The 25583-nt window shown below is 34.3% G+C and overlaps 1 protein-coding gene across 2 annotated transcripts in view; it reads left to right on the top strand.

Moving 5' to 3' along the window:
• Positions 1-25094, top strand: part of CTNNA3 (catenin alpha 3) — a 1492617-nt gene extending 1467523 nt beyond the window's left edge. For both annotated transcript variants that reach the window (XM_012762717.2, XM_012762715.2), the window contains exon 18: positions 16750-25094. In XM_012762717.2, coding sequence (XP_012618171.2) covers positions 16750-17037 — 288 coding nt within the window. In that variant the 3' untranslated portion in view covers positions 17038-25094. The remainder of the gene's footprint in view (positions 1-16749) is intronic.
• The last annotated feature ends 489 nt before the right edge of the window (positions 25095-25583 follow it).

Genomic DNA, 25583 nt, shown 5'->3' with positions numbered 1-25583 from the left:
AATCTTGAGTTAAATTTTGTAAAAGGAAAAACAAGTATTTTCAATTCACCAAAATTCTAGCATAGAATGTTACCTCTGTCAGTTCTTCTGCTTAATTCAAATAAATCAACATGCTCAAACATAATAACAAGGTATCTTAAAAGAGAGCAAAACAGAAACATGACATGATTATAAGATGAACTATAAAATAAAGAAAAAAACCAGCAAGTTAGTGGAAATTATCTTTATGGCATTGGTAGATATCCATTTCTGATAATCTTGAAATAAAAAGATCCTATAAAAACATATTTTAGCATCTCCTTACAAAAAAAACTTCTTTTTAATTCATTTGGATGGTAGATTTTTCAAAGGATTGATGATATCTTCAAAGATACCTTCTTAGGACAAAAGATTAGTATCGTAGCCCAAAATTTTCTAAGCTTTAACAACCCAAGTATTTTTTTTTTATTCTCTCTCATCTCCATGGCTGGCAGCCAACCCAAGTATTATATGCATGGTGTTATCTTGAAAGAAATAACTCAAATTTCACTGGTTTGTGCATCTTGTAATTTCAGCTGCTTATTGGGAGTGAGTGGGGGGATATGGGTATATGAACACTACTTCTCTACTTGGCAATCTCTTCAGTCTGAGTGTTGCTGTGGTTCTATTAGACTGTGAGATCTCCATTTCTGCACCATTAGGCCCCAGACTATGCTCTAAAACACTACAGAGCACCCTGAAATGAATGGCCATTTTACATTGGTCTCCAAGCAATGATTTAAGATGAAAACTCCGACCTCTTGATACCTGAGATCTTTTACTCCTCAGTGAGCTTTCCTTTGTTCCTCAATGCAGCCAATCTCCGAGTGTTTCATTCTCCCTTTCTTTAAGTGACCTCTCTGCCCATGTTTTTGTATTTCTTTCTCAGGAAATTGTTGAACAATACTATGTTATTTGATCCATAACTACAGTCACTATTTTCATGGAAATAATAGAAACTCTGCTTCAAAGCTCTGGATTAGAGAGCGAGAGAAATAGATGTGAATGGGGTGTGTGTGATTCCACGGGTAAAATAGTTTGGAATTCCAATTATGGAGGCAGGATGAACTAGTTGTAGGTGAGCAATACCAAATGGAGTAGTTAGTCACACTTAAGTAAAGCTATGATCTGGGAGTTTAAATAAGAATGCGATGTCACACTCAGTGTGCATAGTATGCATACCCATAGTAAGGCATGTCTGTCTGTTTTTGAACATGAATGTGATGCAAAGCAGACAGTGCTGGAGAGAAATAGCTGCCACAAAAGTCTCCAACATGGTTGGAATGTGGAAAACCAGCCAGGAGACTGATGGCATCATCTTCATCTGAACTACTGGGCTGGAAGTAAGGAGGTGGGTGGCAATGGGATTTGGAAAGAGAAATACTTTTAGTTGAAAGCAACAAAACTTATTATCAATGACTTAAATCATAAAAATTCCAGATTATGGTTGTTCCAAGGTTTTTTAATATTATTAAACTTGGATTCTTTCTGATTTCCTCTGTCATCATTTGTTTCTTACTATTGTGCTTTTTTTAAATAAATAATTTGAATATGGATGTAGCAACTCCAAATTTTATGTTTTTTACACTACTACTTTTTAAGAAATAAGAGAGTGGGCATTCTCTTTATATGACTTGAAAGAATCTTTCCCAGAACCACCCTATCAGACTTTCTCCTACCCTGTTAGTCAGGAATGCATAACATGAAACACCCCTACTGCAATCAGTTGTAGAGGGTGAAAAACCAATTGTGAGCTATTCCTCAGGCCCAGGTAGATTGCTGTCTGAATAAAATCAGGATTTCATTATTGAGAAAGAATGGACAAATGGCTACTGGATATGCAACTAATAGTATCTGCCACAGAAGATGTCATAGATGGTGAATCAAAATAATTTGAATACTTACTAAATGGGAAAGATGGATACTGTTAAAAAATAATTTGGACCTTGAATCTTGGATCTTAGAGGATGGCAATATTATGTTTTATATTAGTTTTATAGGGAAGATCTTTAAATACAATTAACCTGTTAGTTAGCCTCATTCTCTGGTTCCTAAAGGAGACCATCTAAAACTTTTCAATTTTTGTTTTTCTGCTATGATGCACATTAACATGACAAATATATTTCTTATGAGTAGGTCAATTTCACTGAACACTGTATTAATAGGGTGAGTGTCTACCTTGATTTCTAGAAACTCCACTTTAGCTCTCTATCCCTTTCTTTCCTATTCTGGGAAGTATATCAGAATGCAAGTGAGTGAAAGGATGTAATTAGAGGGATAACCTTGAAACAACTCTAATTTATGAAAAAAATACTAAATGATTTTCCAATTTCAGTATTTGAGCTATCATTATTACCATTAAATTATAGCCCCCATGACACATGTCACAAGTAATTGAAATGCAACAGTGTGTCTGGACCCCTAGGTTAAAAACTTTGTTCTAGAGGACAATCCTTTTTTTTTTTTTTTGTCACCAGTGTGTTAATATCATTATATTATTGCATTTATTGGCCCTATGGATGTTCAAGTTGAATGGTGAGATTTAGAGAGAAGATAAACTCCAGGACATCTAAAGTGGAAACACACACACATAGACACCCCTTTCTCCACCACACACAACACTCAGTCTATTATTAGGCATGTAACACTCAAAAATTGGGGTATACTAATATAGGTTTTTGGCCAGAAATTCAGTTTTTAATCACAATAGTCAATCTTTCCCTTGAGCAGGGGCAATTAAGATGCAGGAGAACTAGTGCACAGGCACATTTGGCACATGTTTCTAGAAGACAAGAGAGGCTGGTGAGTGCCATTCAGAGAAACTGGGGGAATATAATCAACGGAGTTCAGTATTCAGGGATATTTTTTTTAAAGAAAAAAAGAAAAAAGACTTCGAAACCAGAAAGGAAGAATACCTCAGTGAAAAATCTCAGTGTAAAACATTCAGAGGTAGGATAAAAAGAGTGGGTCCAGAAATCTCAGCCAGAGCAAAACAGTTCCAAAAAAGTTTCACTAAATCATAAAACATTTTTTTTTCCTCAAGAAAAGTGCAGACCTCACCTTATATTTTCCTGGTTAGAGCTGGAACCCATACTACTAAGTGAAGTATCCCAAGAATGGAAAAACAAGCACCAGATATATTCTCCAGCAAACTGGTATTAACTGAGTAGCACCTAAGTGGACACATAGGTGCTACAGTAATAGGGTATTGGGCAGGTGGGAGGGGGGAGGGGGGCGGGTATATACATACATAGTGAATGAGATGTGCACCATCTGGGGGATGGTCATGATGGAGACTCAGACTTTTGGGGGGAGGGGGGGAAATGGGCATTTATTGAAACCTTAAAATCTGTACCCCCATAATATGCCAAAATAAAAAAAAAAAAAGAAAAGTGCAGACCAAGATGGTTGAGAGAATGAAGGCTTTAGAGTTATACAGATTTGGGTTTAATCCCAGCTTCACCTCTTAATGCCTGTGTTACCTTGGGCAAGGCACTGAAATTCTCTGAGTCATACTTCTTAGATGCTTTATCTGATAAATGGGAGAAATAATGCCAACTTCACAGGGCTGCTATGAGGATTCTGGATACTATTCTAACGCATATGGCCTTGGCATACATTTACAAAATGGGAGCCATTATTAAAAATTCATCTTTCCTCCTCTTTTTCACTTTTTGCAATAACAATTGGGAGAAGAATGCTATTGTTTTCAAAACCATGATAATCACAGTAATGATACTAAACCAGTGCACATACAACACATTGTGCTATGTACTTAATCTATATTATTACATTCTGTCTTCATGTCAATCCCATAATGTAGATATCATTGATTTTCCATTTTACAGAGGAGAAAACTGAGGCTCAAAGAAAGAAAGAATTTGTTTGGATTTATGTCATTTGCCTCCAGAGCCCATATTCTTAACCCCTCGGCTCTATTTTCTTCGTCCCATCTCCCTACACACACCTACTTACCTACACAGTCACCCACCAAACTCTGCATTTCATTCTTTGACTTTCTGCAAAGACAAAGTTCACGGTGATTAAAAACCATGCATGGCTCATGCTTCTCCTGGCTGCTGAATTCTAGTGCCTGGGGATTCATTTAAACGCCTACTGCTTTGGGGTTGGGGCTTGCTGCCAATAAAAATCTCCTGTTTTCCAGGCAGCTGGGAGGGCAACAACCAGCTGCTCTGAAATGTGTTTGAACCTCATCCCCTCAACTAGAAGACAGCTGTGCTTATCTGTACAAAGACTCTGGAAGATTGTTTTGTGTTTTATAAGACACTCTAGGCAGATGACAGAGATTTCTGATTTGAAAAGACACTAAATGCAGGAACAGAATTTTTTAGCATTTTCCCATTGCAGACACTTCTCCAACCTCTGATATTCACTTAGATACAAAGTTTGTGAGTCTTGAATAAATAGAAGACAATCACTTTAATTGTTTTCCTTAGGGTGAATTTTTTATACCTGACATATTCCATGCCTCACATCTGAGATAACAACCTTGTTGCTCCAGGCTTTTCCTAGAATAATTTCTAAAGCACTGCTCTGTCTTGTTACCTGCTGCCCTTACCTTCCTGTGTTGATAAAGCAATAATGGTATGGGTTAATGATTGCATTTATATTGCATTTCAACAATCAACAAGGTACATAACTGTAATGTCTCTAGGCAATAGCAGGCATGATGCCCAGGCAGTGCCCAGACATACCAGTTAAATGAGACTATGGGAAGAATGTGACATTAAAAAATCATGCAAGAACCATAAAACTGATACCATTATAATTGATTTTGTTGTTGCGACTGTTTAAAGCTAGTCATCTTTTCAATGTAGCTCTTACTTTACAAATAATGGTGAAACTCAGTTTTTAATTTAGGAATAGAGTCAAGTACATAGTTTATGGGGTCATGTTAAATCATAGTCAAATGTTTAAAGACTCCCCAAAAAACTAGGTCATGAAGGAAGTTTTCATCATGTTGCAGAATTTCAGATATATTCCAAAAAATAAAACCCAGAGAATTTGACGTTTTACTTAAAATCAGAGAACCATATTCTGTATATAAGTGTGCACAGTGTATACACACTCAAGTATATAAGAAATAACTCAAAGGTAACTTATGCACCACCTTGCTCACGTGGCCCTTATTTTCCCAACCAAACATTGGAATTTTTATAAAGAAGTATAGGTTTTACAGCATTTTAAGGGTCATAAGTATATAAAAGATTGAATGCTAAAGAAGCCCATCACTCTACCATATTTTCCTTACTAGGGATAGAGGTAAGAAAAACAACTACTTGATTGTGTGTAAACATTTATTTTATTGAATGAGAGCACAGATGTGACTTTTATTTATTAAACACACAATATTGTAATCACATATATGAAAAAGTAAGTACTATGAGATTTTAGGAATGAAACCATGATGTATTGAAAATGAGTGGATATGTATGCTCAGGCAAAAATCCCATTTTGTTAGTCATGGTTACTTTGCTTTAAGATTATTTTCCTAGTCAAAATGTTTTGACTACTAGTTTTCAGCTGGGAGAGTAACCATTGGGAGATGATTGATTGGCAGACTAATCATTGGTAAGCAATCATCCACTTTTGGTATTTCATCTGCTTGTCATGGCTTTGTCTTCTCCATTTCCTTCAGCATTAAGAATGGCAACAGTTCATGCTGATGGTGTGGTGAAAGTTGCCTCTCATTTGGCTTCTTAGTTTTTCCATTGCCTGTATAACCAATTCCCTGTATTAAATTCCATGCTTGAAACACCTGGAGTAGTTTTTGATTCTCTTATTGGACCCTAACTGAAACACTCTCTAAAACAGGCATCCTCAAACTATGGCCCACGGGCCACATGTGGGTGTTTTTGCCCTTTTGTTTTTTTACTTCAATATAAGATATGTGCAGTGTGCAGCATAGGAATTTGTCCATAGTATTTTTAAAACTATAGTCCGGCCCTCCAACGGTCTGAGGGACAGTGAACTGGCCCCCTGTTTAAAAAGTTTGAGGACCCCTGCTCTAAAAGAATTATGATGAGCAGAGCTTGCCTCATACTATTTTGAGAATTGTGTGAAGTGTGTGTGAATGTGCGTGTACACATGTGTGCACACAAGTTTGTTATAGATAATGTGAAAGAGTCATAGTACCGGCTCCCTCACCTTTAAGCTAAGAGATGTTCTTGGGCTGTTTCTGGATTTTCAAACATCAGTAGAATTTGTCCAAAGCATTGTTCCACCCCAAATCCTCAAGTTTGGTGTCATATTATTTGCCAGTTCATATTGTAAACTTGTAAAAACCATAGCTTCGGTTATGTGTATGTCAATACACAAAGTTAAGTATGTTATAACTTTTATCACACAATCTTAATAACCAACACCAAAATGTATTTTTATTGTAATTGCACTGAAAAGAAACTGGGGCTCAGATATGCTAATTGACTTATTCCTGGGCTGCATATCTAGCATGCGGCAGAGTTGGGATTCATATATAGGTTGTCTACTACAAAACTGATGTTTTATTCTTGGGCTAAGACATATTTCTCATTGATATCTTAAGTTAAAGTTTTTAAGAGAAATATTAATCTAAAAATGGGAATTAGGGACTTACTGACAAGCATCCCTTTCAAAAGATTTGTGTTGTGAATTTTAAACATAAATAAGGAGAAACATCATTTGATCAAGAATTTTTGTGCCATTTCTAGAGTTCATAAACCTCCTGATGGTAGATGGAACATGAGTATGAAATGTCTAAAAAATAATAATAGTTTGTGCAAAATACAAGAGAACAATTGAAATGTCATCTTTGAAAATATTTTGCATGTGCATTCTGCACTTAACAGTTGTATGATTTATATAAATAGTAATTCAAATGATTTTTTTGTATCCAGTATCTCCTATATTCGGTGCCAAGCAATAAGATGGGTGAAGGGGAGAACATTGTCTCTATCTACATGAATCTTATTGCCTTATAATCAATCTACTGTTAGAAGAAGTATAGATTGCTATAGAACATAAAAAGAAGATCCAACCTAGTCCAGGTATCATGGAACTCTTTCTGAAGAAAGTGATGTTAGTGTGATAGTATGGTACTGGCATAAAGATAGGTATACAAATAAAACAGAATAGATAGTCCAGAAATAGAGCCAAACGTATATGGTCAATGTAATTTTGACAGCAATTACAAGATAATTTAAAAAATAAAGAATAATTTTGACTCAATGGTGCTTGAACTATTGGATATCTCTATATATATGGATAAAAATGTACTCTACATTACTCCATAAACAAAAATCAACACCAAGTTCAGCATAGCCTTAAACATAAATCTATAACTTCATATATCTGGAAGAAAACATGAAGGAAAATCTTAGTAAACTTGAGGTAGCCAAATGTTTGATACTATAAAAAAGAATTGTTAACCATAAAGAAATTATGAGTTGAACTCAGTAACTCTAAAATTTTGTGCTTTTTGAAAAACTCATTTAAGAAATGAAAAGAAGAGGCACAGATTAGGAGAAAATATTTGCAATACTTATATCTAACAAAAGACTTATATCCAGAATATATAAAGAACACTAAAAGTAAATTTAAAAAGTTAGCCCAAAAGTGGGGCTAAGTATTTTACAGACACTTCATTAAATAAAATATGCAAATGTTTACTAAATCCCCTAAAATATCCTTTGTCATCAGGGAAAAACAATGTGAAGCCACAGTGACATTTTACTTTGTACTCACTAGAATCTTAAAGTGTAAAAATATTCCAAACACCAAGTATGGCTGAGGATGTGGAATGACTGTAATGCTCATATATTGTTGGTGGACTTGAAAATGATAAAATAACTTCGGTCAGCAATTTGTTTGATTCTTAAAAGGTTAAATCTACAGTTGCAATATGAGAAAGTTTGACTTCTAGAAATTTACCCAAGAGAAATAAAAACATATGCTACAAAATAGTTGTATAAGAATAGCCACAGCAGCTTTATTCATAATAGCAAAATACTCTAAGCAAACAAAATGTCAGTCAATAAATTAATGGATTAACAAATTGTGAGATGTGTATAAAATGGAATACTTCTCAGCAATAAATAAAATAAACTATAAATATATATAGCAACATATCTGAAATGAAAGAAACATGACACTAAAATTACATACCATGGAATTCCATTTATATTCAATTGTAGAAAAGATACATCTAATCTGCAATGATACAGAGTAGACCTGCAGTTATCTGATAATTCATATGGGGAGAGTATTGATTGAGAAGAGAATCAAGGAAACTAGTTGACGTAAATAGAACACTGATGTAATAATTTTAGAATTCACATTCCTTTATAGTATACCTAGAACATACCCAATTTAACTGTATGTTGGGTCATAAGAAAGCATCCACAAATATTAATTTTTTAAAATCATTCTGAGTTTGTTTTCTAATAGCAATAGTATTTATTTTGGGGTAGAAATCAATACTGAAAGGAAAACTAGTAAATCCTTACTTACCAGGAAATTAAAAAAAAAAATATCTAATACGAGTTAACTAAGAAATAAATGATAGCATATTGAAAGCATTCTGAGTTAGAGTATAATTCAAAAATACCTTGTACCACCACCATACAAATGTGATATATATATATATATATATATATATATATATATATATATATATTATGGAAAACATTTATATGAATGTAGGAATCAGATTGCTTGAGAAGTGAGAAGGAAAATATTTTTAGGGAGTATAGGTTACTTTTCAAAAAGTGTGGCTATGTTTTAAGATAGAATTTTATGAACATTTATGTACTACAGGGAAAAATCCAGTAAAAAAGAATAAGGGAGTATTAGGAGAAGGGAATTATTAATTGTGCAAAGCCCCCAGGAAGGCAGAGAGGAAAAGAATCAAGAGTACAGCAGAAGTATTGATTTTAGAGAGAGAGAGAGAGAGAAAAGATTACTCTTTCATTTTAATATAAAGGGGTAAGAATGAAGAATAGAAATTGGAGCAGTTTTATTTTTACTATTTCTATTTCAGTACTGTGGTTTGTTTGCCTGCCTATTTTATATTTGCTTTAAATGAAGTAATCCACAGAGCAAATGAGAATATGAGGGCCAGAAGTTTGATGAGAGTGAAGGTTTAAAATAAATAGTATTTGGATAAAACTGGCACAACATTTGGCTAAAAACACAATTAGATGCATTGTCTATCAGCTTTAGGTTGGTGGCCATCAACTTATCTATAAATCAATTTGCCCAATGAGGGGATTTTCTAAAAATTATAGAGAGGCACCAGTGGCTCACTGTAAGGGAAATGGATAATTCTGTTCTGCAAGATGTCTGTAGGAGAGATACAAGCCATAAGGAGCTAAGAAATATTGAATATTGCTAAATATTACTGTTAAAATAATAGAATAATTAAAACTGAAAGAGGTTGAAAATCATAGGTGAAAAGATCCGTGGACTGGAAGTCTTGCATAAGTTGTAAAACTAATGTCATTTAGCCTTTTTGCTTCCCACAGCCCAGTCGTTCCTTGCGTATGGTCATGAAAGACATGAGTATAGGACTGAGGACAGAAACTGGTGCTTTCTTACTCTTAGCCTGTAGTTTTTGAAGCATAATCAAAATGTCCTCTTGTTAGCAAGCCTGAGACTACTACCCTTAGAAAGGAGTGTTTGTGAAGTTGGCTCTTGGCTCATGTGTAGGAACTTGGGCTTCATGGGGGTTCCCATCATTTCCTAAATGAGTGCCTAAATTGTTTGTATTAATATAATGTGATTTATGTTGAACACCTCCTTTCCTTTTAGAGTTTGGAATTTTGGTAAATGATGACCCCCAATAAATACCCTAGTCTCTGAATTTCTATTAATAATGAGCTTCCCTGGTAGGCAACATGTCACATGTGTTGTCATAACTTGGCTGTAGGAATTGAGCATGTTCTGTGTGACTACACTAAGAGAGAATTCTTGAATGCTTGTATTTGGTTCCTTCTGGACTTTACTCCACACACCTTTTCCCTTTGCTGATTGTGCATTGTGTCCCTTCCCTATAATAAATCATAGCCATGTGCATACACATATGCTAAAAAAGACAATGTCATGTTGAATATTATCTCATAAATATCTATAGAGGAAGCAGAGCTCAGTGTCCTGACTGATACTGGAGAGAAGAGGAAGCTAAAGTTGAAACATTGATATTGAGAGAACCACTGCAAACTCACCCCATTCCTGCCATCTCTACTTGGGAAAAAATATGCTAATTTTTTTCTGAATCTATTTAACTAGAACTATAGTTATTATGGAAAATTGGTTTCGAGCTAAGCATTTCCTTTAAGTCAACATGGCTGAAAAATAGTTAATCATTAATATTACCAATGAGTATATTCTTAAAACAGGCCATTTCAAGTAAAATTAAGAAGCATTCTGAGTAGCCACCTGAATTGGCATTATGTTTGTGATTATTCCTTGTAAGGTGATTCAAAATGTTTTTGACCTAAAATATCTGCTTTAGAAAAAAAATAGCTTTGAAAATTATTTTGATAGTACAAGACTATAACTGAATAAATGATATATTTCATTTCATGTCTGGGCCTCTCAATAGTGTTAAATATTTTTAGTTATGCCATGCATTGATTTTCCCTCTTTCTCAACTTAAGTTGTCCTTTTCTGTTGTCATGTTCTAATGAAGAGTTGACAAAGGAGAAATTTACTATGTGCATCCTATCAGTGGTCCACTGGAATAACTCTTCCTATTCAAAAAATGAGCCACCTTCTCAATTTAATTATAAGCTTGACAATTTCAATTTGGAGATGCAACTCCACTTTGACTAGCTTTAACAAAGCCCCTTTTTTGATTTGCCTATTAAGGCAGCCTGGCTATTTAGCATTTTTGAACGCATCTGAAAAGGGAGAATGCTTTCAATTCAGGCCATTCTTCTAAAAATCTGTTCAGAAACAAAAGAATGTATTAAGCGAATATTGAGATAAAATTAGATCCTCAAGAGACTTTCAGGGTGGATCATGAAAAGATTGAATTTGGTGATTTATTTTTCCTGTGGTGTACAACTATCCCCATTAGATCAATCTAGAGATACAAATGACACCTATAAGTTAGAAAGACTACAAATATTTATAAGCCTTTTTAGAAATAGTTATTTTATGCTGTCACTAGTAATATGGCATCACACATACATATGCCCTTTTACATTGCCCATGCTAAACCTCATTCCCAAATAGTTTAACTGAACATTTTAAAACTAAGTAAGAGTTAAAAAGAAACTCTATGGTCAGGGGATCAAATCCTAGTTTCTGCTGCAAAACCAAGGCAAACAAATTGATTTAATTTTATTTGAGAATCAGAAAAAAGTTTGGTTAATCAAGGTTGAATTTACACGGACACATTTTAAAAATTAAATAAATGCTATGCATTTCCATGACCTAGAGGCAATAATGTGATTTGTTTATAATTTTTCTTTGCTTTATTGATTTGCTTATTGAGATCCAGATTTTAAAATTTAAAATATTTTCTTATAAAATAGTCTTAATCTAAATAGTCTGGGGTCTATAAGAGTGACTGAGCATTTCTATTTGCTATTCCAAAAAAGTACAACTTGGAAATTAATATAGTTTATACATTTTCAAACCACCATCCTAACAAAAATGCCTTGACAAATACCCTCATTGTTTCCGGTAGCAATATGCATTACAAAAATAAGAGCAATCTTCTTACAAGCAGAGTTATTGGACAGTTAATTTTAAAATTTTAGACATTATATTAATGTTAGTGTAATTTCTCCACCTATTCAATATCTGAAAATAATCACAAATTAGAAATACCATATCACTGAGAGGCAAGGTTTTGTAATGAGTAAGAACACCAGGTAGACCCAAACTTACTTGATTCAAATTCCAGGTCTAGCTGCATCACCTGAACAAGTTACCAAACCTCCCAGTTTCTTTGTTTCTTCATCTATAAAAAGAAAGAATATTATAATATTACTTACCTCATAGGGTTTCTGTGAATTAATTTATGATAACTGACTATAATAGCATACAATCGACATCAGCAGTTATTACAAGCTGTTATTATACTTGGAACCAAACTCCACACATTTGCTTTCACTGTTTTTTGGTTTTGGGGTTTTTTTTCAGAAAATATTCCCTCTCTCTCTTTTTAAAGTAGACTTATGGGATACTTGTGCAGATTTGCTACATGAATATAGTCTGGGCTTTTTGTATATCCCCCACCTTGTTAGTATACTTAGTACCAATTAAGTAATGTCTCATCCTATACCCCACTCCCACCCACCCGCCCTCCTGCCCTTCCAAGTCTCCAATGTCTATGATTCCAATCTCTATGTCCATGTTTACTCTTATTTAGCTCCTACTTAGAAGTGAGAACATGCAGTATTTGATTCTCTGTTTTCTGAGTTATTTCACTTAAAATAATGCCCTCCAGTTCCATCCAAGTTGCTGCAAAGGCATGATTTCATTCTTTTCATGGCTGAGTAGTATTCCATGGTAGAATTGCTTTTGTGCAGGCACAGCATTCACCAGGGGGCTTTAAGTTCAGGTAAACATTGAGACTGATAAGATCGTAGGCTATACTTGGTACCAGTTTACCAAAATGGTTTTGGACAGGAAATACATTTTTCCAGGCAGCATCAGGCTTTTCTCTTGGCAGGACTCCTAGCAGAAGCAGTTTGCATGGCAGTTCACACAGGCGTTGGGAATCTATACTTTCCCCAGGTGAGAGACTAAGTGCAATGAGATGAGATCCACAGCAGTAGAAGAAGAGTTTATCTAGGCTTACAATTCTCATGCAAAGCATTTATCTGGGAAAGCTCTTGCAGCCAAAATATGGGAAGTTAGAGTAGTACATTATGAGTATAAAATCTTCCGATATTTTGACATAAGATAGTGAGCAACTGTGAAATCAAAAGAAGTAATATCTAGCATATCTTTTTGAATATTCCTCTTAACTATCAATAATTACAATAGGATTTTGACTATAGTTTACTAGCAGACATTCCAAATTTACATAGTTGTCAAGGACTGACTTAGCTTTGTTTTTTGTAAAATGATCCAGATATTTTACATATACTAGTTACATGGACAAAAAGTTGACATTTTATGAAGAAAAAGAAAATCCCCTCCTTCATTGTTGTTAAATTTCTCCCTTTTTGTAATAAAGAGCTGTTGACATGTTTTTAAGTAGGATCAAGCCCTTTATCAGAAAGCATTTTTAGAACTGGTCAAATCTGCATGAAGGTATGACTGAGAACATGTAGGACGTGTTGCAAAGCACAGAATAGGCACTATAAGAAAAGAAACCAAGATTCATATAGAATGCTAATATTGAAAAGGGCTGTATTTAAATAGGCATTATTTGGATTGTTTTCAAAATACATACTATAATTAGCATAAGAGTTAATTTGTTGAACATAATCTTTTATTTAGATACTAAAAAAAAAAAGAGAGGCAGAACCTTTCAATCTACTCTTGGACATAGATAATATTGAACAGGTTATTGTAACATTATTAGACTATCATGCTCAGTTATTTTGAAACTACACCAGTGTTATCAGAATAAGTTAGTACAAGTTGCCAGCTTCAGAAGGATGTCATTTACTATGGTAAATGGTAAATGGTAGACATTGGGGAAAGAGGCTTTCACTTTAGGTAACAATCCTCTTTGAAAAGATATTTAAAATCTTGTCTCTCTTTCTGGAAGGATGGGAGGGAAGTTACTTATATATGAGAACATGCAAATATTTACATATAATTGCACAAGGTATGAAGGACTTAGAAGACATTATTGTTCCTGGGTTGGTATTTTAATCCAGAATATTTCATCTAGATCAGAGAGGAGTGTTACCAGATAATAGGGAAAAAGAGAATTTTTCTATGGTGAGTGTTTCAAGTTACATTTGCCTGGAAGAATTTTCAGTTAGCGAAAGTGATTTGTAATGGGAAGAGAATTTATGGATCTAAGCATTATAGTTTGGTTAGTTTGCTCTACCAGGCCTTTAGAATAAATTAACATTTTTGTCTTGCACTGGTGCATTTGTGAAGTTGAAAACATTTTGTTCAATAAGTTGAACACAGATCCAAAAGTAGTGCATTACCTTATTCAAATTTGCGTTTGTTTTTATGGAGAATTCTATTGAATTCTTTCCTTAAAGGATTTTTCATGAAAGTAGACCTAGATAAAAGGATTTATAATGATTTTTTTTTTCAGACATTAAATTGTGCAGTTACTCTATGAGTAGGCCTGAGACACTGCTTGGACCATGAACAAAATTTCCTACCATTAGCTAGGCTTGCTTTTGCCCACTGCTTGGATAGCCTGTGATTTGGCTGATAGTTAAGAGTTACATATCTTAAGGCATATAGTTCTTATATATCACAGAGTGTCTTACAACCTGTCCTCATGAAATAAACAGTATTCATTCAGCAATTGTCGTAATCTGTCTACAAAACTAGTCCTCATGTTCTTCTACAGGGCTAATTTGTTCTATGTTTTTTTCTAAGTTAAGCAAAGAAGATCTTACTATAACCATTTAGGATTTTAAAAATCAAAGGATTTGTCAGAGACCAGAATAAGAGATCACCATAGCACAGGTGGGGATTTGTTGATTTGGTGAGGAAAGAAGATAAACCAGTTTCTATATTTTGAGTCATGGATTGAACTTAGACACACCCTCTTTAGATTGCTGGTTGACAGATACCACTTACATGAAAAAATTAAAAGGAGATGAAATAAATAACAATCTGTATAGGACAAGATTGAAGAGTCAAAAGGAAAGGAAGGGAATGGAATGTAAGTTTTATGGTAGGAAGGCCAAAGCCACTGGTGAAATCTTGAATGACAGGTGGTCCCTAGCACCTGCTTATGTGAAAGACCTTATGATCGTACAGAGCCTTTGGGATATAGTCAATATTTTCATGTTTGAGGGATGGGATTAACAAGGGTTCTTAATACTATTCCTATCATTTCATCATTTGAAAAAATTTGCTTCTTTCTATGGCGAGATTGGAAACCACCTTCAGAGTCTAATTGAACTCCAGGAGGTTTTTAATGAAAATTGTCAATCATTAAAGGACAGATTTTAGCTTAAAATCTGTCTGTAGAGTAATTTAATAACAAAGCATGTTATTCTATTCAAAGTCTAGTATTTTTTTAATGTCGTATACAGATTCAGAAGCTGTAAGCACCCTCCAAAATACATGTGAGTGCTTCGTGAAGTCCTTTTTCATGTTTGTAAAACATTTGTCATTCCTGCCACATGCACAGATTTTTACATTTCTAGCTTCAAAAAGTAAAAAATACTTAAAGAAGTGTAGTTGCCAAGTATTACTGCCTTTCAAATTACATATTTCTTGGTGTTACCTTTTGAAGGATTTCAGGCTTGGCATATAATGGGGCTAATTAAATTTTCTTCCCAGGAAGCAGCCAGCTACACCAGAGCCGCAGGCACCTAACTTGAGCATACTGCTTTCCTTCTCTCATTTATTCTGTATGTGAGAAGAGACTCCTCAAACAGCAAAGGTAGAGTACTCAGGCCAGGGAGCTGCTGATAGATTTTACTAACTACAGAGCCAGTGTTTGAGTCTCAACCCTGACAGCACACATCACAGAGGGGTGACAGTGGAGGCACATCTTCCTGTATGAGTTGGCTGGGGATGACAATCTGCCAAACTAAAGTAATGGAGGAGACATTGGGTGTATAAAAATGAATCAGCATGGCTTAGCTCTAAGGTATTTTGCAAGATTCTAGAAATACAGCCCCATTTTTTCCTAAGACTTGTTTTTATGAACAAAACAAAAATATAACAAAAACAGAATTATGTGGGAAAAAGTTTCTTTTAGTAATTTCATTAGTGCTTCTTCATCATTAAGCAATGTTGTTGGTCTTCGTATTTAATAAAAATTAACTATTTGGCAGTCACTCTACTAGTTTATTTACGTGTATTAGTATACCTTCCATAAACATATTTTTTCTTTTTAATAACTGAAGAAATTAGGATCAAAATGTTAAAATAATTTTCATAAGTTAGAAAATGGCTGATCTGGAATTTAAACTCAACTTTATTTGACTGTAAAGCCTTAGTTCTTTCTATTTTGACATGTTGCGTGATAGAATAAAAGTTATGTGTTAAAAAAGAGAACGTTTTAGGTGCAGTTATTTGGAAAATATTCATCAAAGAGAATGGTATTCATGCATGTCTATACCCACATATGTGTATGATATTTATCTTAGACTATACATTGTATATATACATATCCATACAGTTGTTTTTATAAACCTATTTATGGATTTTATTGCAGATAGTCCTGTCTTACAGAAAGGGCTCAGCATTACCTCCTGGAAATAGGAAGATCCATTACAATGAAAGTAGCAACCATCTGACATTATGATATTACGTGGATTGGGGTACTAAAGAATTTATATGATTTCACTGAAAACCAAGAGAAAGAAATTAATCTCTTGAAGATATCCATCTTATAAGATAGAAAATGGATCTACTTATGCATCAGATAAATAAATGATTGAAAGTAGATGGAGCGATTCAAGAAGATAATTATGCATAGATATGTAAAATAAGATTAACTCAATGATTTCTGGGGTAAAAGCAAAGTGACACTTTTCAGCTTCTGTAAAATTAAATCCCTTTGAATTCTTGATTACACTCTTTAATAACAGCCTTTTCCTTTCTTTCCCCCTACAGTTGGACAGTGTCACCTCCCTGATCCAAGCAGCCAAAAATTTAATGAATGCTGTAGTGCAAACAGTGAAAATGTCTTACATTGCCTCAACCAAGATCATCCGAATCCAAAGTCCTGCTGGGCCCAGGCACCCAGTTGTGATGTGGAGAATGAAAGCTCCTGCAAAAAAACCCTTGATTAAAAGAGAAAAACCGGAGGAAACTTGTGCAGCTGTCAGACGGGGCTCAGCAAAGAAAAAAATCCATCCAGTGCAAGTCATGAGTGAATTTAGAGGAAGACAAATCTACTAAAACCACTATTCTACTCTCGTGCTTATATCATAAAATCCTGCTAACCACACTGCTTCTTTTACACTGATTGATCCTGTAATTTCACTAAGTTTTGGAGTTTAACTCACCAATAACATAACATATTGGGGGCTGAACCAACATAAATAACATATAGTTAATCAATATTAGCTTGTTGAATGAATGAAACATTCAGATGTCATTCAGCTATTCCCATTATAGCGGTTGTTTTATCTTTACCAAATGAAGATAGATGTGAGTCCTGTTTATCTGTAATAGTTCCAGTATACTCACTCTTTTTATTTTGAATGAAAACATCAACATGAGCTCTTAAATTGGTTTTCAATGGAAAAAAAAGACTTTATAAAATATTAATACTTTGCCATTTAATCTTCATACTTTCTTTATATGACCTTTCTTTATATGACCTAGGCTAAACATGTGAATCCTGCCATAGGAAAAAAACATTTCCTAGATCTCTGTACTTATAGTCAACTGATTAGGCTAATATCCATTATTAAAGTAACCAAGTTTGAGCAGTAAAGCTACTTGCTGGATTTTGAAGATAACAACCTTAAGGAGTTAGTGAAATGCTTTATTAACATTATAAAGGTTACCATGAGTTTTGATGCCACATCTGTACCTTTTACGGTTCCATTGTGTTGGGAATTTCTATACTTTTAAGTGTGGGGTCCATCAGAATACATAAATGGAAGAAGAGTTATCAGTCATTGGGAAAATGAGACACAAAACTGTATCCCAAAGTGAGTTATAATAACAGAGTGTAAGAAAGTTGGCATGACCCTAAAAATCTATTTGTATCAGCTTACAATTGTAATTAAATGGAAAAGCCCAGTTTGAAAGACCTTTGGCATTGAGTAAAATATAACTGTGTGAATTGTACCATTGAACTATGAAACAGAGTTCATAGTAATAAGGCTAAAGTGATTTTAATAACATTCTCTTAAATAAAAGTCACTGGGGTCATTTTATAACTCCAATCACTGTGCTCATTCCCTAGTTGAGTTCATAATGGACTTCATAATAGCCTGAGACTAGAGCACTGTTCTCTCTCTCTCTCTCTCTCTCTCATACACACGCACATACAAATGCATGCGTGCAAAGTGTCCCTTTTATATGAGACTTTCCATAAGTTCTTTGGAGAAGTTAAACTTCAGTTTCACTTTTTCTCACTCATAGGACTCTCATTCACAGGATTTTTTTTTTACATTTCTTATTCTACTTTATCATAAAAATACTATAATTGTAACTTCTCACTTGTATAACATTACCATTTGAAGATTTGTTTCAATGACGATGTCCCCCTAGATTGAGGAGATAAAATGTATACATATACCACCAGTTGATGTTAGAAGGATGGGCTTGAGTAACAATAACAAGGCATAAAGGTTGAAAACATGTTATATATAGTATCTTGAGCAAAATAATATGGGAAAAGAAGAGTCTGTTTACTAAGTTACGAGTAATTACAAGAGAAATGTTAGTTTTCTTGTATTATAATGAATTATTTAATTCTTCCAAAAATGTTGGATTGCCTGGGCTCGGTGCAAAATTTCCTATTAGGTAAAAGCAATAAACTCCTCCCTGTCTTGAACTATAGACAGGTCCACAGTAGCTATTCTGGACAAAGTCCACTCCCTAAAAGAGAAGGCAGTAAAGAAGGGAATTAGGGAATCCACATGATTCTGTTTTTCAGGACTAGCTAGACGATCGAGACAAATAGGAAGCTCTAAGTGTAGACGTAGAAATAGTTACATTCATGGCACATCCTTCTCTCAGGTAGAAATGTAAAGTTACAATTTAGTTGAGAAAAAAAAAATTGAATCACCAAACTACTAGCTATATATCTTCAGTCCTAAAACCACATGCACAAGAATCATAAGAATCTTATTTAGAAAATCTAATATCCAGTTTACTCTATGTCATATTTCCACATGTTGGAATTTAGAATGTGGTGTTGGATACCAAAAGAACAGGAATAACTTTACACAATTACCAAATTACAAATTACCAAATAACCTCCATTTCATTAAAAAAACTCTTTACCCAAAATAAGATTGAACAAGGCCTCCTCTTTAATGTAGGCAGATTTTCAGCTTAGCTCAAAGCAAACAACTATAATTAAACAAAACAATAAAAATTTTAACTCGGCAAACATCCCAGGAGTTAATCTGCTGTAGTAATCAATGGTTCAATAAAAACAGGACACATAGAGCTGAAAAAGACATCTGTCCACCTGAGTGAATTCCTGCAGTGGGCAGCATTTCAAGATTTCATTCGATTCAAACCTGCTCATAATATAAGTGCTTATACATAAGTAAAACTAGCAGCAAAAATCTTAACAAATTTTTCTATTATAAAGTATAGTTAAATAAACCTAAACCATGAGCATAACTGTAGTGGACATATTTATCTTTAGACCTTTCTTTCATAGGGGAATTCCAGAAATTTCTTAATGAGAATAATAATTTGGTGATCTATCTATGCACCTTTTGAAACCACATTACAGAGATTGATGCTTTCTCTGACAATACATATGCTTGATCCAGCTAACCAGAACTGACGTTTCTCTTTTAGTGAAATCAACATATGTTAATGTATGTAGGAGAACAAAATTCCTTGAGAGGGAGGAGATGATTTATACCACCTACAAGGACAGTTCCATCCCTGGTTAGCTACCAGCATCACTGCCAAATCTTAAGCTGGAATTAGAATGATGACTTGGAAAATATTCATGAAATCATGATCCACTAAAAATTCTTCTAATTAGAAAAATTGGAAGGTTTTCATCAAACATGAAAAGTGAGAAATATAAAACCCTTTTTAAAATACTTATCATAAATGGAAATTATTGGATCAATATATTCCTTTCTAAGGGAAAGTCTGGGTAAATATTGAATGAGTCAGGAAGAAAATGCAGACATGGAATTTCTATAATTTGTTATTTGTTCCTGTTTATTTTATGTGCTAATATCATTTTATGATATGAGTACATACTATGAATGTATTAGAAAATATAATATAGTCTTCACATTCACAAGTATGCCTTCTGGCCTTTGACCATCTCTTACCCAATGTAACATATATGTTCCTCATAAAATTCCTTTTGTACAAGGGATAAAGGCCTCTAGAGTTATACAGAGAGACCCATTCTTGCAGGCTGGTATTCTTGACATACTTAGCTTCAAAGGAGGTCAATTTTCAAGTCATACTGTAGTACGATAATTAAAATTACGAATATACAAGTGCCCAATTTGGGTCTTCAAATTCAATAATTAATGCTTCTCAAATTCAATAATGAGTGTCTGAAAAGACTGATATGTGACAATAAGGAAAATTACTTCAACGGCTTCCTAAGCCTTTACATTCAGGGTGGTTTTCTTATCTCACCCACCTCTGGGCTAAGTATCCTCTTACTAACTACTAAAATTTTTCTACCAGAATGGTGCGGTCAGCATTGCCCATCACAGCCAGTTACTGCCCTTTCCTCTTATTCCATGCACCAAAAATATATCTTCTCCATCTCTCATCTCCTTAGGCAGCTATCCTACATATAAATTGACTAATATATTCTGCAGAGTTTGAGTTAAAATTATAAATTTTAATTTCCAGCAGCATTATTCCTTTAGTCTTTCTATTCTCCAAAATATTCTTATCCTTTTGGTGTCAAATGCACATTTTCATGTAGGGATTGTGGTTTCCATGGATACAGATTTTTGTGTAGTGGCAGAATTAGTAGAATCAGATCTGAGACTTTTCCTAGTGATATTGACCATTTTCCTGTGATATTGACCATTGTGAACTCATCGCAAAATCACTATCTTTTGCCAAGACAGGTCTTGCTATTGTACTAATATATTTTGGAATCAAATATCTATTTTTCCATTTGGAAAGTCAGAAATATTTTTTCACTTACCAGAGAGTTTAAGGAACATCCAGTTAGAAAGAATATAGCTTGCATTTTATTTTAATAATTCTTAAGTAAACTAGGCAAATTTCCACAACTTGAAATGTTGTTTTCATTTGTACATCACATACCAAGAAACAACATTTATTCACATGAAAATTCTATTTCTTTCTTTATGAATCTTTTCCCATACCATTATGATATGTTTAGTATTAGTATTTTGCATGTTATCACCAAATAAACAAGCCAGGTCTAATGACAAAAGTGTTTACATATGAAATAGTTTTAGAGTTTTCATTTTGGCCCTTTGGATCTAATTAGGAAAGACAACATGGATGCCGTTAAGATTAGTTGTATATAACTGAAGATGTCCTAATCAGGGCTATAACACTATCCTAGACCTTTCAGAGAGAGAGAGAGAGAGAGAGAGAGAGAGAGAGAGAGAGAGAGAGAGTATTAAAATTTTAAATATGTTTTCTGCCATTTTTAACCAATTCACATGAACAAGAACTTATTTTCTATTAGAGAATAAAGGATAGTTGACAACATGAGTCACTTTACATGTGAATGTTTTTCCTAACAGAGTAGATAGAATCCATTCCTGAGCACTCCAAGGGAAGATAATTAAATACTAATTGAAAGAACTATCTCCAAATGGAACTCAGAATTCCAACTGCAGTTAACAGATGGTTTGGGAGGCTGACCCTTATGTATATCCCGGGATGAGATGATTCACGGCTGCAGGCTGCATTATGGCATCCAACAGTCCCCACTGGTTTGTGGGAACAAAGCACATGCAGTAACTTTCAACCTAAGTCTGGCAAGGTAGAGAAAAAAGGAGCAAATGCAGAGCAATTCTAAAGGGACATGGATAAGAAAGGGCCAGAGATGGGGAAAGCAATAGGAGGGGTGGTTGCAGAAGCAGATCAACTTTTCAAGACAGAAGACAGAAGAGCTTTTAGGTTCTTTGAAGATTAGGCAACCTTGTGCTGAGGAATATACTAAGGATAGGATGAGACTCTTGTCTTGGTGGTTTGGTGGTATGTTGAAGTAATGTTGGAGGCAAAAGGATGAACTATACAAATTTTGAGGATGATTTCACAATATTGCTTATAGGTTGAGAAACAGAAATTCAGCCATTCTCTTGGCTGATGAAATTCTTTCTGATATCAAAGCCAATCAGGATAACCACACATTCATACATTTAACTACCATTTGTTGAACAACTGTTCTAGGTTCTTAGAATACACCAGATAACAAACCAAGTAATGATCTTAGCCCTGATGTGCCAGTTCTGTGTTAAATGCTATTATCTTATTTAACCTTCACAATAGTCCTATAGAATAGAGTTATTGTTGTTCCATAAATAAGGAAACTCTGTTTTATAGATAACTCTGTTCCATAGATAAGGAAACTGAGACTTAAACAAGATAAGAATCTTGCTCAAAGTCAGCTGGGCATTCCCGCCTATAATGTGAGCACTCTGGGAGGCTGAGGTAGGAGGATTACTCAAGGTCAGGAGTTTGAGACAAGCCTGAGCCAAAGCAAGATCCCATCTCTACTAAAAATAGAAAAGAATAGCCAAGAAACTAAAAATAGAAACAAACAAACAAAAATTAGCCCAGCATGGTGACAAGTGCCTGTGGTCCCAGCTACTCAGGAGGCTGAGGCAGGAGGATTGCTTGAGCCCAGGAGATTGAGGTTGCTGTGAGCTAGGCTGATGCCACAGCACTCTAGCCCAAGCAATAGAAGAAGACTTTGTCTCAAAACAAAAACAAAACAAAACAAAACAAAAAACAAAAACAAAACAAAAAAAATCTTGCTCAAAGTCTCACTGGCTTTAAAATTAGATTTATTGCATCCCAGATTCAAAATTTTTAGCCACCACACTATCCAGACTTCTTGGAAAATGGGATTGAGTCTGTCACTTGATAAGAGTATACATTTCAAATGCTGGCATACTTCCTGTGTAAAAGGAAAAAAAATAGAAACCTTAAAAAATACCTTTTGGTACATATTTTACATCATGCTGAAAAGAGGCAGATAAAAAATTAGCTGAATATTCTAACCTCTAATAACAATGTAGAGTATCAGGTATATGGGGAATAAATATTTTATCTATGGAATCTGAAATAAGAGGACAACCATTGTTAAATTACTTTTATTACCATGAGGAAGAACGTTTTAATGGAAATGACTATTTCTATATCTCAGGCCTATATTAGATGACTGTCTGATATTTCTTAGGGTGGAGCCATAGATGTTTCCTCAAACTAGGAATATGTTTATTTGGGATCTTCACTCTTGTGTTTTTGGTAATCATAATGATGCCGATTCCTAACTGTAGAAAAAGAAAGCCTTCAAGAAGAACATTTTTTGTTCTCAGAATATTATGGGATGCAAATGCTTGGATTACGTGATTTGTTTTTGTGCGGGAGTTTTTTTTTTTTTTTTTATGCTCTTTTTCTAACAAGAGTTTTATCTAAATCTTTTCAATTTAGACCATATTACAAAAGCCACTTAAATAGTATTAGCAGAGTAGTCTTTGTGTTTCATTTCAAATGAGGTATTTGTAGTTCTACAGATTTTTTTTTTCTTGGCATTTCAAGAAGAATGCTTATTTTTAGGTCTAGCTATCTGGTCTTGAAGGTCTGTGGCATTTCTTTAAACATTTGAAGCCACATTTTGATAGTTACATCAATAGTTCAAAAGCCTGCAGATAATTTGTTTTTCTACTCGGACAGCCATAGATTATGCAGTCCCAAGCCAACCTTCAGCATGTCACATCACTTTCTCATCATTGTAAATTATCTGAACCTCCTTGTGGTATTCACTGAGGGTCCAGCTTATGTTAACGAGCTTCCTTGAGCTGGGCCTGTGACACATGATTTGGACTGGAGTGTTTGTTAATACAAAGCTAAGTGGCAAGTCTAAGATGTTTGTTCATGCCCTCAGTTAAACAAAACTTTCCTCCTTCTTGGAGCTTTAAAAGTAAAATTAATTTAAAAATACCATAGAGATAGTGTCTTGCCAAATCTTATGTCATATAACTTTCTGTTATGTGTTAGTATTCAATGTGTCCATAGGGATATAAATATGAGAAGTTCAGCAACTCTCTTGCAGGATTAAGCTGTGCTATTTGTTGATCTTGAAATTTTTTTGTGTGTGGAGCACAGTCCCCCTAAAGCAAATTTCCTTACATCTAAATGACAACATAATGGTTTCTCCTCCATATCCTTGACTAACAAGTCCCTGAAAACAGAAGTAGACATATGCTATGCCCAATTTAGTACCTAATAGTTGAGGCTTAAAACAAAATTTTCTTAGACAAGTCGGATGATTAAATATGAATTAAAAATTCCAATGAAAGATTTCCAGATGCCCCTGTTTTCCATTTTGATTATGGTTTTAGTTTCATAGTAACTTGGCAAAAAAAAAAAAATACTTTGTGTACTTTTACAAGCAACAACCTTGACATCTTAAACTTATTGACATCTCTGAAGGTAATATGCACATCATAATTCAGGATGAAGGAAGACTTAAACTAAGACAATCTGGGATGAAATAAAAGTAAGCCATTGATAATAGTCATGTTTATTGCAGCAATATCTTGAAAGCTTAAGTTCAGCGGTGCTTGGGGTATTTCAGATCATCTTTCTTGTACATCTCACCCTGTGACAGAATGGGGCTGAGTGAACTACCTATTACAGTAATGGCAAATTCAAAGCAGTTTTGTGCTTTGGCTGTAGATACAATTTGGCAATTTGGCTATAGATACAATTTGGCAAAAGCACTGTGTAAATCTTTCTGGTTCATATTTATTCTTAAAGTCAATTTTATCAGTCAACAAAAATAAATCTTATAGACAGGAACAGAAAGAGCTCTTTAGTATCCCATGACATTGACATAGAAACCCAAATACTCCTTGTTTGAGATTCTGCATGCCTTTTATGTTTAACTGAATTAATGATTTTTTTTCATTGTGCCTCTAATTGCATTATTTCACACACACATGTAACACTGGGTTTGTTTTTAAGTTTTGTAGTATTATTTTCATTTCAACTCATGTCACTCAGTAGTTCATTAAGAATTTGCTTAACTGATACTTAAGCCATGTATTTGTTAAAGCAATAAAAATGGAAGTATTGGTTATGGATTTTGTGTTTATATTTTGTGCTATGTGCCTTGGGTTTGGAAAGAACGGGGATTAATGAATTGCTGAGAAGTCTAACTGTGGTGTAAGTGTCACTTTCATTCCCACTCTCTTTCAGTTATGCAAATTACAATTTGGGGAAACTTTTACAAACTACTCCATAGCCCACACAAATAACCCAGAGCATATCTGATAGAACTAAGTTCTTGTTTTAAATGAGCATTTTTGGTCTAATATGGGCATACATTAGACATGGCACTAGACATGACTTTAAGAGTCATATCTATATAGTTAAAGACTTGTTCTTTAGCTTAGGACTTTATGGAAATGGCCAATAACTTTTCTGAGAATGTTTTCTGAACATGTAATTCATAGTGGTCATGGATTACTATTGGCTTTGCCAACATTCCAGCATCTAAAAATTGGTGGGTTCTGAGCATCTATCTTGGCTTCCTCATCTCTAGGCTG

Source organism: Microcebus murinus, chromosome 14 (assembly GCF_040939455.1).
Source record: "Microcebus murinus isolate Inina chromosome 14, M.murinus_Inina_mat1.0, whole genome shotgun sequence".
NCBI classification, from domain to species: domain Eukaryota; kingdom Metazoa; phylum Chordata; class Mammalia; order Primates; family Cheirogaleidae; genus Microcebus; species Microcebus murinus.
The sequence above is the reverse complement of the archived record's forward strand: the minus strand, read 5'-3'. Positions and strand labels throughout refer to the sequence as shown.